Source organism: Oryza sativa, chromosome 1 (assembly GCF_034140825.1).
Source record: "Oryza sativa Japonica Group chromosome 1, ASM3414082v1".
Lineage (NCBI taxonomy): Eukaryota > Viridiplantae > Streptophyta > Magnoliopsida > Poales > Poaceae > Oryza > Oryza sativa.
In genome coordinates this window covers 41,205,887-41,218,613 of record NC_089035.1, presented here as the reverse complement: position 1 = coordinate 41,218,613, position 12,727 = coordinate 41,205,887, and the positions used below count along the sequence as shown (strand labels likewise).

At 42.7% G+C, this 12,727-nt stretch overlaps 3 protein-coding genes across 3 annotated transcripts; 1 reads left to right on the top strand and 2 right to left on the bottom strand.

Moving 5' to 3' along the window:
- Positions 1 to 971: 971 nt before the first annotated feature.
- On the bottom strand, positions 972 to 2,128 carry LOC4327234 (NAC domain-containing protein 83). The gene is made up of 2 exons (XM_015772318.3): positions 1,808 to 2,128; positions 972 to 1,714 (listed from the first exon to the last, which is right to left on the bottom strand). Exons 1-2 carry the CDS (start codon positions 2,007 to 2,009, stop codon positions 1,230 to 1,232), a joined length of 687 nt encoding a protein of 228 aa, XP_015627804.1. The 5' UTR covers positions 2,010 to 2,128; the 3' UTR covers positions 972 to 1,229.
- A 3,046-nt stretch (positions 2,129 to 5,174) lies between these two features.
- On the top strand, positions 5,175 to 8,278 carry LOC4327233 (probable protein S-acyltransferase 7). Its single transcript, XM_015770110.3, has 5 exons — positions 5,175 to 5,460; positions 6,081 to 6,263; positions 6,469 to 6,765; positions 7,119 to 7,352; positions 7,448 to 8,278. Exons 1-5 carry the CDS (start codon positions 5,374 to 5,376, stop codon positions 7,886 to 7,888), a joined length of 1,242 nt encoding a protein of 413 aa, XP_015625596.1. The 5' UTR covers positions 5,175 to 5,373; the 3' UTR covers positions 7,889 to 8,278.
- Positions 8,279 to 8,611: 333 nt separating this feature from the next.
- On the bottom strand, positions 8,612 to 11,422 carry LOC4327232 (delta(3,5)-Delta(2,4)-dienoyl-CoA isomerase, peroxisomal). The gene is made up of 2 exons (XM_015773649.3): positions 10,682 to 11,422; positions 8,612 to 9,248 (listed from the first exon to the last, which is right to left on the bottom strand). Exons 1-2 carry the CDS (start codon positions 11,364 to 11,366, stop codon positions 9,058 to 9,060), a joined length of 876 nt encoding a protein of 291 aa, XP_015629135.1. The 5' UTR covers positions 11,367 to 11,422; the 3' UTR covers positions 8,612 to 9,057.
- Positions 11,423 to 12,727: the final 1,305 nt, after the last annotated feature.

Here is a 12,727-nt window from a genome sequence, read left to right as displayed (position 1 = left end):
ACATGGTCATGGTTTATGGTTAACGATGAATTTTGGAGGAATTATTCCTATGGAAAACGTGGTTATTTAGATCAAAGGAATAGGTATCCAGTAATCTTATGAAATTCATTTGGATTAAACATATACCTATTTTAAAAAAAAATCTTCATGTCTATTCCTTTTCTTATTGCTGCGTTTTTTCCGCCTTCCATAAAAGAGTAATAACTACTTAACTAGCACTTCAAAACACGGGAAAATGCCCGGTATTACTCTTTTCTGTCCTATGACTTTTTCAGTTTATGTGTTCGAGAATCCTGCGTTTTAAAAGTCCATACTTTGAAGAAATCAGCTTACTACTGTCGAAGTGTCGAGATCAAGCGAGGAAGATGCTTCAATTATCCTTGTAACTGCAGTTAACAGTTTGTGACAGTGGCTACTCCAGGTGAATCAGAGTTTTCAGACTTCCCAGTGTGCGAAGAAATCCTCTTTTTCCTCCCCCACAAATCTTCGGTCATGTACCAACAATTATTCGCTCGGATTACTATTCAAAGATTGAGATAGATGCTTCTGCAGGGGGACCAAAGAACGACGAACAGAAGAGAGAGAGAGAGAGAGAGAGGCTGGTAGTGCAATGCAGTGTCTGAAAAAAAATATTCCTATTCCTCTTACCATTAACAGGTTCCATATTCCTGTTGCTCCAAAGGGGCCACTCTGCAACCAAGAAAAGGCATCTTCTTCCTCACCCCCACATTGTTATCTTCTTCTTCATCATCATCATCATCATCATCGATTGATATCAGCAGTAGTATCAAATGCATTGCCCTTTCTGCTCTGCTTTCTCCTCTTCACCCACTTTATTCTCTCCCTTTTTTTTGTTCATCTGTTCTTGCTGTTTCTTGCACTGAAGCTATGTGTAATTACTAGTGTCTGTTTCTTGCACTGAAGATATGTTGATTGAGAAGCTTTAAATTGAAACAGAGTGACTGAAGAGATTGAAAACAAGGATAATTGATTATCTTCGGAGTTCGGAGTGAGCTCAAACAAAGATGAGAATTTTCTTTTCTTTTTTTTTCTCTTCTTTGTTTGAGCTCGATTCTGATTCTCTCTTGCTAGGAATTACAACTAGTTAATTAATTAAAAGACATTAGTAGAGCAAAAGAAGGGCGCTGATTAGGACATGAAAGCATGGTAATTAACGGCCTAGTCAAACACTAACACGGTAAAACCTCTCCCTCTCTCATCTGATCATCTCATGGACAATTAGAAGCGACGACGCTGCAGCTGCTGCTCTCTTCTCCCTCCTCCCCCGCGTCGCCGCCGTCCGTCACGCAGGACGACGGCGAGGACGGCATGTCGTCGTCGTCGGCGGCGGCGGCTCGCCGGCGTGGCGCGCCACGGATGGACGGCGGCGAACGGCGGTGAGCCAGCGTGGTGGTCTTCTTGAATACGCGGCAGACCACCCAGACGTCGTTGGCCTCCGGCGGATGGTCGTCGGCGGGGAGGAGGCGGTACTCGTGCATGGCCCAGTCGGTGCGGGCGCCGCCGCGGCGGAAGAAGACGAGCGTCCGCTTGGCGCCGACGGGCCGCTTGCCGCAGCGCGGCGCGACGACGAGCTTCTCCTTCCCGGACGCCCTCCACGCGCCGCCGCCGCCGCCCGCCCTGCTCCCGCCGCCGCCCCTCCGCCAGCAGCTCGTCGCCGGCAGGTGGAAGAAGTACCTCTCGCCGTCTCCCTCGCCTGTAAATAATCCGCCACCGATGCTCGTCAACGCAATGCCAAAACCCCCCAAAAACGAAGAAGCTAGCGCCATGATCGTGGCCGCGCGCGTACCTGGAAGGTCCCATGGATGGAGGCGGGCGAGGTCGGCGACGGGGATGACGTCGGCGGGGAGGGGGCGCGACATGACCTTGCGGCGGAGGTAGTGGAGCAGGAGCTCCTCGTCGGTGGGTCGGAACCGGAAACCGATCGGCAACCCCGCCTGCGGCAGCATCCGGTACCCACCACCGCCACCGGAGGCCGCCTCCGCCGCCATGAATGAGAGCTTAGACGCCGGCGACGACCTCGCTGGCGGGCGGCGGCGCGGGTCGGGGTTGGGTTTGTTGGTCAGCTCGCTTATTACATGTCAGGTAAGAGGTGGAGGAGTAGTTGGTTGGGGAGGTCGCGCGCGCGCCCGCGTTTTATAGCTAGGGACACAGTACAGGGCGGTCGCGTGATCAAGACTCAAAAACTTTTTCTCTCCTCGTCGTCGTCTCTCTCGGTAGAGTGCTTCACTTCCCTCTGTTTCTTTTCTTACGAAGGCTGTGTTTAGTTTCACTTAAAAGTTGTAATTTTGTGCGCGTAGAAAAGTTCGATGTGACGAAAAGTTAGAAATTTCAAAAAAACAAGTTGGAATCTAGGACTGAAGATTCAGATTTTACTTTAATTTCTGTTATTACGCTTTTAAACTACTAAACGATATATTCCGTATGATTTTTCTAAATGTAGAAGTTGCTTTTAAAATATCAAATGTATCGAGTTTGTAATAATTAAAATTTAATTAATTATGTGTTAATAGTTTTTTCGTTTTACGTGTGTCAAATTAATCTTTATCTTCATCTTGGCCGGGTTTAGTTCTAAATTTTTTCTTCAAACTTTCAACTTTTCCATCACATCAAAACTTTTCTACACATATAAACTTCCAACTTTTCCATCACATCGTTCTAATTTCAATCAAACTTCTAATTTTAGCGTGAACTAAACACACCCTTATTATTACTGGGTTATTGTCGCACGCACAAGAATCCAAAAGTAGGAGTAGGAAAGGGGAGCGAGAGTTACTACTGCTCCTCCTAATTTGATTATATTAGGACTTGAGGAAGAACTGGTTGCTGTGAAGAACAAGGCATCTTCTTCTCCTTTTGTGTTGGTGTGCTTTGAGCTTTTTTTTTTCTCTCAAATTCCTTCTCATCTCCTACTTCTACTTGTGTGAGGTGAGATGGAAGACGAAGGAGAAGCTTCCACGTTATGACAACCACCCACCGCTCGATCTGCTTACTTTGAATAGCGCTTTATTTACCTCACCTCACCTGCTTCCTGCATTGGATTCTCCATTCCAGCACGTAGAGTAACGTAATTAAAGGCATCTCTCGTGCAGCATGCAGCTTAACTAGAGACAGATTAGATCAAGCAAAAGAAAGAAAGTCTTTACTACTTTCTTCCACGGCCAAGCGAACCTTTCTCCTTTTCTTTTCTGTTTTTTCTTTTTTCTTTTTACTCCTACAGAAGAAAGCAGCAAGTGTCCATGTACGACTCGCAACTGAGTTCAGAGTTTGGGGAGTTCAGACAGTCCATGTCAACACCTTTGACCTGCGACTTGCTCTTCCTCTACCTGTCGACAGAATGAACGCACATGCTTGCTTGCTTGCTGCCGGCACGCCGACGACGAAGAAGAAGAGAGCGTGGTCGCCGGAGGAAGACTCCGTTGCCGGCTGTGCGCGGCGCGAAAGCTCACGTCCGAGCGTCCGATCGATTCGCTTATACTACTAATTGTGTCTATGCAAACAGTTTATTAGCAACTTAAAAATGTTTTATGGATAAATTCTTTATATATATATATATATATATATATATATATATATATATATATATATATATATATATATTCTTAGCGATTTAAAAATAAATACTAGAATAAAATAAACCACGATAAAAAAATAATAAAATCAACTCTAAATTATTTTAAATTTTGGCTATGGGATTCTATCTGTCCCTCTCCATCGCTGTGAACAGTGAAGTGGATAAACGAGAGGGTGCTTACGGTTGGCCCGGGCCTCATTTCGGCCCAAAAGCCTCCACTCCCGTTGGCCCCACAAAATTTCGGGTTTTCCTTTCTAACTGGGCTTTCCGGGGCCCACCGTACGGGGAAACATATGGGCCCTTCTCTTAATTGGGCCTACTCGCGATTTAATCCATTCGGCCGTACAGTTTTCCCCCAAGGTCCACTGACTAGGTACTTCTGAATTTTCAATTTTGTGTTGGTGCTTCCTTGATTTAATTGATTGTCAGGACAAATACTGTAGTATGTTTACAGGTAACAGAGTGATTAAACTGGACTTTGTGAACAGTGTAAAATGTTAAGGAAAATTAACACCGTACTGTTGATTTCGTTGGTGATCACATGTTCTGAAACGCCATCATGAGGCAATTAGTGAAAAAAATTTACCGAGCTTAAGCTGTTAAGCATATATCATCAGGGTCTTTTAAGCAAAAAAGTGGAGAGGCCCAGCGTAGTGTCCAACTGGCACACTTTCTCCCTTTACCGCTTTTCAGCCTATTTTTACGTTTCACCCCCTAGTGATATCCTGATATCTCTCCTGATCTTGATTTCTTTAGCTTTCGTTTCTTTAAAATTTATACTTCCTCCGTGACAGAATATTAGAAGTTTTAGAGTTCGACATAGTTATTAAAAAAGTAGATAGAAATAAATGGTGAAGGTTGTGATTTGATGAGTAGTGTAGGTAGGTGGAAAAAGTGAATGGTGGGGGGTTGTAATTGATTGGAAAGAGAATGTTGATGGAGAAGTTGTTATATTTTGAGACATATCCTGAGAGCTAAAAGTTATTATATTTTGGGACGGAGTGAGTAATTATTAGCATAATTATTTGTCTCCATTTCTTTCCTAGTAGTGGCAAATTATGAAATACTAAGATAGTACTGAACAGTTGCGGTACATGATATCTTATGTAGGTACATTCTCATTTCACATATACTACATTGTTGGTGGCTTAGCGCGCCAATTATCACTAACAAACAGTACCATAAAAAGAACATATTGTTACACTTGTAGTCATAAAAGTTAGCTAGAGCTACTTGGTGGACACAACAAACCCTCCCAAATTTGTTCAACCACCATCCCCAACACAAGTGAATAACCTGCCAGCTCAAAATTTGGTGGACAATAAGGTGCTCATCAGCTAAACTAACCCCCAATCAAAGAGGAATTTTTAAAACTAAAAATAAACAACTAGTAGAATCACTTATAAATAAAACTATATCTACAAAAAGTGGAGAACCCTACCTACTACAACTACAAAAAAAAAAAAGAAGGGGGCTCTATATAATTTGGGGGGAACAAAACACCAAAATCTCGGGGTGCTTTTTGTAAAATAAAAAACAATTGTTCTCCTCACAATATTACTACAAGTCCCCATCTTTCATTGATTTCTCTCTCTTTCTTCCTCCTCTCCTCTTCGTGTCTTGCCCTCCGGCATCAGCGGCGGCGGAGTGGCGGGGTTGCGGCATTGGGAGCTGACGTGGCCGCCGGAGGAGGAGCAAGGCGCGCGGCGCCGCCGGCCATGTGGTGATCTGGGGGGGCTTGATCCCGCCGGAGTGGTTCTTGGGCTGAGAGTGCGGCGCCCATGAACGGAGCAAGCTCCGGCGGCGGCGGCGGCGCCGGTGCCGGCGGGGATGGGCCGTTGGTGTACCAGCGCTGGAAAGGGAACAATGTGAGCGCCAATGTCCCGCTTCTTCTCTTCTTCTCGACATCTTTGTCTCTCTCTCTTCCCCTCGCTTCTTGGGTGTATGTGTGGATCTGTGCGTTTCTTAGGTGGTGCACTCGAATTGACCTTTTTTTTTTCTTTCTAGGGACCAGGATTTTGTTGAGTTATGGGAGTGCTCGGATTATTTTGTTGAGCTCTGTACTGTTGATAGCTACTTATTCTGACGTTTATCTCGTGACTTTTGTACTTGGGAATGTGGATTGTAGGACATGTATGGTGTCCTTGGTAGTGAGAAGGACAAGAAACATGAGTACTTAGCTTTGGTTAGTCTTAACTAAGGTGTTAAATGATTTTTAGTTTATGCTAGCTAGTGCTTTAATAATCCTTCCACATGATATGATGTTACAATGTGAAAATGATTTTGTTCCTTGTCCATTTTGAGTGAGGTATGCATAGACAAAGTTGGCAATAGTGCCCAGCTAGCTGGAGTGATGCCAGTTGTATGAGATCTTCAAATTATTTCCTAGCTGGAGTGATGATAGCTGTATGAGATCTTCAAATCACTTCTGCGAATTTAAGAAGTAGGAAGGTGTGATTGCAGCTTATAGCTTTTGTTTCTTTTTCAGGTGTTTGTTCTTCAGGGGAGGTTTATATTTGGACCCGATGCAAGATCCTTGTACGTCACCATGTTCCTCATCATCGCGCCAGCGTCAATCTTTTGTTTGTTCGTTGCCAAAGAACTGATGAATAACTTTTCTTATGGTCTGGGATTACCAGTAATGATTTCAGCAGTTGTGTTCACGGCATATGTAAGTATCACTGTCAACCTTTTCAATTTACCTTCTTCATTGGTTTCCACAAATGTGTTGCAATTAGTATATGTGATTTTTGGGATAGGTTGTAATTGAATAGGACATGTACATAATTGTCTTTGTTTGGTAAACAGAAAAGTGTATAAGTGTATATATGTATACATTCAGACTTACCACTTTAGGAATTTCTGGCATATTTCAGGACTTGAGCCTTCTACTTCTCACTTCTGGTAGGGATCCAGGTATAATACCTCGGAATGCACACCCTCCAGAACCTGAAGGTTTGGATGGCAATGCAGAGGTTGGATCTAACCAGACTCCACCAATGCGTTTGCCCCGAGTGAAGGATGTTGTTGTCAATGGAATCACTGTGAAGACAAAATACTGTGATACCTGCATGCTGTACCGGCCTCCTCGTTGCTCCCATTGCTCTATCTGCAACAACTGCGTTGAACGTTTTGACCATCACTGCCCATGGGTTGGGCAATGCATAGGACTTGTAAGTTCATACATATGCAAATCTGATAAAATTCCCTACTTACATAAACTGTATGTACTGATGTGTTAGCCGTTTCAGTCCATGAGGAGTTTATCTGCTTATTCATCCTAATGACCTTCCTATGGTTATTTTCGTGTAATCATGCATGCATGCATCATTATCTTTTATTGTGCTTTCCATTTGCTATTTTTATTATCTTGCTTATGCTGAAATTATCCTCTGTTAGCTATTTCATATTGTGGTAACATAGAGCATCTCTGCAGTTCCAAAATTCTCGCTTTCTAAGTCTCCTGTTTTTACTATAGATTTTGAAATGCTTCAACATGCTTATAAATTTGCATATGACTGTGCAGAGGAATTACAGGTTCTTTTATATGTTTGTCTTCTCAACAACTCTGCTCTGCCTCTACGTCTTTGGGTTCTGCTGGGTATACATTGTTAAGATCAGAAACTCTGAGCAGATAACAATATGGAAGGCTATGGCAAAGACCCCTGCTTCTATTGCTCTGCTAGTCTACACATTTATTGCCGTTTGGTTTGTTGGTGGCCTCTCTGTATTTCACTTGTATCTCATGAGCACCAACCAGGTAAATACTGTTTCCTGAAACTGCAAGCATATATTCCTAGTCTTGCATGGTGTATGTATTCAGTTAATTGTTTACCTTTTCCTCTGCTTCTGTAGACAACATATGAGAACTTCAGGTATCGGTATGATCAACGGGCCAACCCATACAACAGGGGAGTCATGGAGAACATTAAAGATATATTCTTCTCTGCAATTCCTGCCTCCAAGAACAACTTCCGCGCCAGAGTCCCAGTTCCACAGGAGCAAGGTCTGAGGCCTCGCCCAACCAATGGTTTCATGAGTCCAAACATGGGGAGAGCCGTCGGTGACATTGAGATGGGTAGAAAGCCGGTGGCATGGGATGAGCCAAGGATGGCAGCCGATATCGGCGATCTGGGAGCAGGCCTGGGCAACTTGTTGGAGGACAAGGATGGCAGGTTTCGCAGTGCATCTCCAGATCTAAGCCGTGACGCCCTCGCAATCGGAGGCCTGGATGATCAAGGATCCTCAGTGATGAACCCAGGGCGTACAAGCTGGGGAGTTGAGGCAGGTCGATGATGACAATGTTTAGTTGCCCATGTATGCAGTTATAGTGGAAGACTCAGGGATTTTTAGTGCCGGCTTGTTGCTAATTTGGTGTTTGGGTTGAGATTTGAGGTCACTGATGTTCTTAGGCCTATGACCTTGGGTGGTTGTTTTCACATTTCCATTTCTCCTTTTAATTTTCTGTTCCTCCTTATTGTCCCTTGTATTTCCTGTATCAGTGGTTTGAAGCAGTTGGTTGGTTGTGAGGTATCCAGATTAGTTCAGTTCTAATTGTGTATGTATATAGCTAGAGCACTGAACTTAAAGGGATTGTTTTACTTGGCTTTGATGAATGATTGTGAACAAGATTGTATTTTGCAGTGGACAAACGCCACTCACTTGAGCTGCCATTCCAAGCTTAAACCTGTTGGTTTCGTAATGAGATTTTTTGTGTCGTTTCAGTGGTTATTTGCAGCCTGCTGTTGGAACCTTGTGGTGCTGCAGAGCATTTCTAATTTTAAGCTAATCTTGTCTTGGCTCATAAAATGCCGGTGTGTTGCTCTTCTGCAACATGGCTTCGGAATCCGTTTGAAAACTGTGACTTCGCGTGTGATAAAAATCAAAGATGATGACAAAAACAGACATCATACCAAAACTTAACCAATAGTGCATCAGTTAGCATGGAGCAGTTACAGAAAAAGGGTAATATATAGTAGTATGACCCAAGAAATGGCTAAAGCAGACGACAATAAACAATTGAACAAATTAACCAAGCCACGGCATCGTGAATTATTTGACTTATTAAACGGAGCATTTCAGTTTACTACATGTAAGATCTTCACATATTTTCCCAAAAGTGGGCTACTCTTACAAGTTTACAATCTCAACTTCTTAGGTACCAGGATTCACACAACCTCAACTTTACAGTTTGGATTAGACAGGCTTTCCCCCTCTCCAGGAAGTCCTTTTTATAGCATTCTTCAGGTCATTATAGAACACATTTCCACAGTTGAACAAATCAACAAAGCAGCAACATGTTGGAGATCTTTGATGCATTGATTGGAAGCATTTCTGGTCCACTGTACTAAGTGTAAGCTCTTCACATATTTGCCAACTGCAATCATAGATTTATAGCCTTTCCCTTATTCTGAAGTACTAGGATTCAAATATAACTTTCTTCTGTCAAGTATGGTGTATGATCATTACAGTTTGGAGAAGACTGGCTTCCGCTTCTCTAGGAAGGCTTGGATAGCCTCCTCCAGGTCATTAGATCTCAGCATTGCGGCGTTCCATGTTGCAACATGCTCCAGGCCCTGCTCTACTGTTATATCCCTGCTTCTCAGCAAAACAGCCTTTGTTCCCATCACTGCCCATGCTGACTTCTCAGATATTTCTGAAATGGTTAATCATATCCAACACTATATTTAGCATAAGCCAAGCTTGTTGAGTTTAGCAGCAAAAACAAAATGTGATGTGCATGTTAAACAAGAAACAATTATATCCATATAACAATATTTGCAATCATGTTAAGGATAAATCGAACTTCTTCAATTGACAGAGATATAATATTGAATACATATTCCCTCAAAACATCACAGCTGATTATTCACAGGGTCAAAACAGGAGCAGAAAGTCATTAAGTGATCTGACTTTAAGGAGAGATGAAGTCTGTCATTCAATTGAAGTGGTAGTGGTTAGTTAGCATATTGTCTATGCAGTTCTTCATTCTCCAGATCTTTTAGGCAGGTTGGTAGAGCGTTTAGTTTCATTCTCTCCATAGATGGGCAGAATAAGCTTCTCTTTGTATTCTTTTCTAAAAAGGATGGAGGAGAAGACACAGCTCACGTTTCTGATGAATTCGAGTTCTTAAAAAAACCAGCCTACAGTAACAATAGGACCGAGAACAAAGAAAGACATCTAATCAGGAATGGGCTTTTCCCTAAAAGTTTAAGACACCCTCCAAAGCTTTGCAATCCACCCCCTGTTACAGTGGAAAATGGACCAGTGTGTCTCCCCAACCATTACAGAGTGTAATGTGTCATGCATGAATTGGATCGATCTAATCTAGAGTATAATCTGGTATAACCATAAGACCACCACTATTTGTAATTCAAGATAAATGAATATTATATATATGGATGTTGAAGGCATTATTACTTATTAGTCCTGGAAAGTTGCTACCGTTGAATACAAGCAAGTCGGCAACTGTAAGCAATGTGATTCATCCCTGTTATCATTATTTCCCTTGGTGATACTTGTGGTTTTATTCAGTAATGAAAGATGTAATGCCTCCACTAAAAGTAAACTGAACAAGGTATACTTCCAAAAGTAGTCCTGAATGACCTATCCAGTTACATCAATTAGAGCCTGCATAGGCTGAATTTGTTGAATGAAAAACGATATACAGTCCAACATTAATCCAAGAGATAACATGATTCTACAGTTACACACGGTTCATTTCATTGTCAATTCTGAATGAAGATAAAATATTCTGATTCCACAGTTTAATGGAGTAGTAGGTAGCAACAGCTACAATAATACTCCGTTTCGAAACGTTTGACACCGTTGACTTTTTAGCACATGTTTAGCCGTTCGTCTTATTCAAAAACTTTTGTGAAATATATAAAATTATATGCCTACATAAAAATATATTTAACAATGAATCAAATGATAGGAAAAGAATTAATAATTACTTAAATTTTTTGAATAAGACGATCGATCAAACGCTAAAAAGTCAACATTTTGAAATGAGGGAGTACTAGCTAAGAACATAGATATATATTTATTTATATGGTAAAAAAAATACAAGAAGATCGAACTGTGTACCTTTTGCAATCTTTGCAACGCCAGCATCCAATTCTTGCTTGGAATTGAACACCCTGGTCACGAGCCCCATCTCCTTGGCCTCCATGGCGGTGATCTTGCGGCCGGTGAGCGCGAGGTCGGCGGCGTTCCCGTACCCGACGATCCGCGGAAGCCGCTGCAGCGCGCCGAGGTCGGCGACGATGGCCATGTCCACCTCCCTGAGCACGAACGTGGCGTCCTTGGAGCAGCACCGTATGTCGCAGGCGGCCACGACCTCGACGCCGCCGCCGACGCAGGCGCCGTGCACCGCCGCGACCACCGGCTTCCGGCACCGCTCGATGGCCGTGAGCGCCGCCTGCATCTCCAGGATGGCGCGGCGGAGCCCCTCGGCGGCCGCGGGCGCGGGGTCGCCGGAGGGGGCCGTGGCGGGGCTCCCGGGGGAGCCGAGCTCGATGCCGGCGCAGAAGTGCGGGCCGGCGGCGGAGAGCACGACGGCGCGCGCGGCGGGGGCGCGGTCGAGGAGCGCCATGGCGCGCGGGATCTCCGCGAAGGCGTCCGGGCTGAGGGCGTTGAGCCGGGTGGGGCGGTTGAGGCGGACCTCGTAGACCGCCGCGGACGGGTCGGGCCGCGTCACGGCGAGCGTCTTGAACCCGCGCCGGAGCTCCGCCTCGGGCGAGCCGCGGTCGCCGCCGCCGCTGCCGGCCATGGCAGTGGGGAGCGGAGTTGCCGAGGCGTGGAGATTATCTGTTTGTTAGTAATGACGATCCCCAACTCTTTCGTATCACATATCATACGGCAATCATGTCCTAGACACATAAGCTAACAAATATTATAAAAAAATCTAGAAAAATTCATATATATATATATATATATATATATATATATACTTTTAATAGTATTATATTAGAGATAAAATATTAACCTCAAATTCATTATATTTTAGTTGTAAAAAATATAGTTTTAAGGGTGTAATTTTGTTAGAATTTTTCCCTTTTGTTACTCTTCATGTAGAATAAATTTAAAGATGCGACTTTATACGTAGATATAATACTATTGAAAATACATGTGTGTACCATGCACCGGGAGATGAGCTCCTTGAGGTAGCCCTACCCGACCTCAAGGCCTATAAGACCGATCCTTATGAGGGTTTTTTACAGTGATTATTAAGGAACACTAGTTATGTTTAAACTTTAACCTATTGTCTTTTCTAAAATTATATATACCAAATACTTAAGAAATGTCAAATTATCGAGTCTTTTCTATAATTATACTAAATACTTATTATGGAATGCCAAATTCTCAAATGTTTTATATTCTAGATATACTCTCTTATCATAGTTTAACCATTAGAAAAGGTAGGAATGATAAAAGTAGAAATAGTTGTGATCAGCATCGACAAGTATTTACGAACTGAGGGGGTATAAAATCCATTGCTGTTGGTAAACTAGATCAAAATACTGTTGTGTTCCTTTGAAAATATATTATGAATTTAAAAGAACCACATCATGAAAATAGTATATCAAGCTATTTATCTATGCTCTAAACTATTTTTATGCTCCATGGAAGCTCCAACGCTAAGAGAAAATATGTTTGTTGGTTAGCTACATCATTCTCCTTTTCCAACTTCTCCTTAGTGCGCACACTTTCCGAACTGAGCTAAGTGTTTCTTTTTTAAAAAAAATCATGTTGACATATGTTTAACTAATAATACTTAATTAATTATACGTTAATAGATTATATCGTTTTTCTTACGGAGGAAATGAGCCTAAAACGAACCTTTGAACGTACTATCCAATAAGACTTGAAAAGCCCAATCGAAATTGTATTTGGAGAATGATGTAGGTAACCAACAAACATATTTTTTTTCTTATAATCGAGTTTGATTTTGATCAAAGTCAAAAACGTTTTATAACCTAAAACAAAGTAAGTATCTTGCAAACTCCGATGTTTGACTACTGACCTCTAGAGATAGTACTACTACTGCTCATCTCAATTATCAGCTGCAAAAATTATCACATTACAATCCCACGAATGTGATGGGCCATAATGACTTTGTTGTGTAGTAAA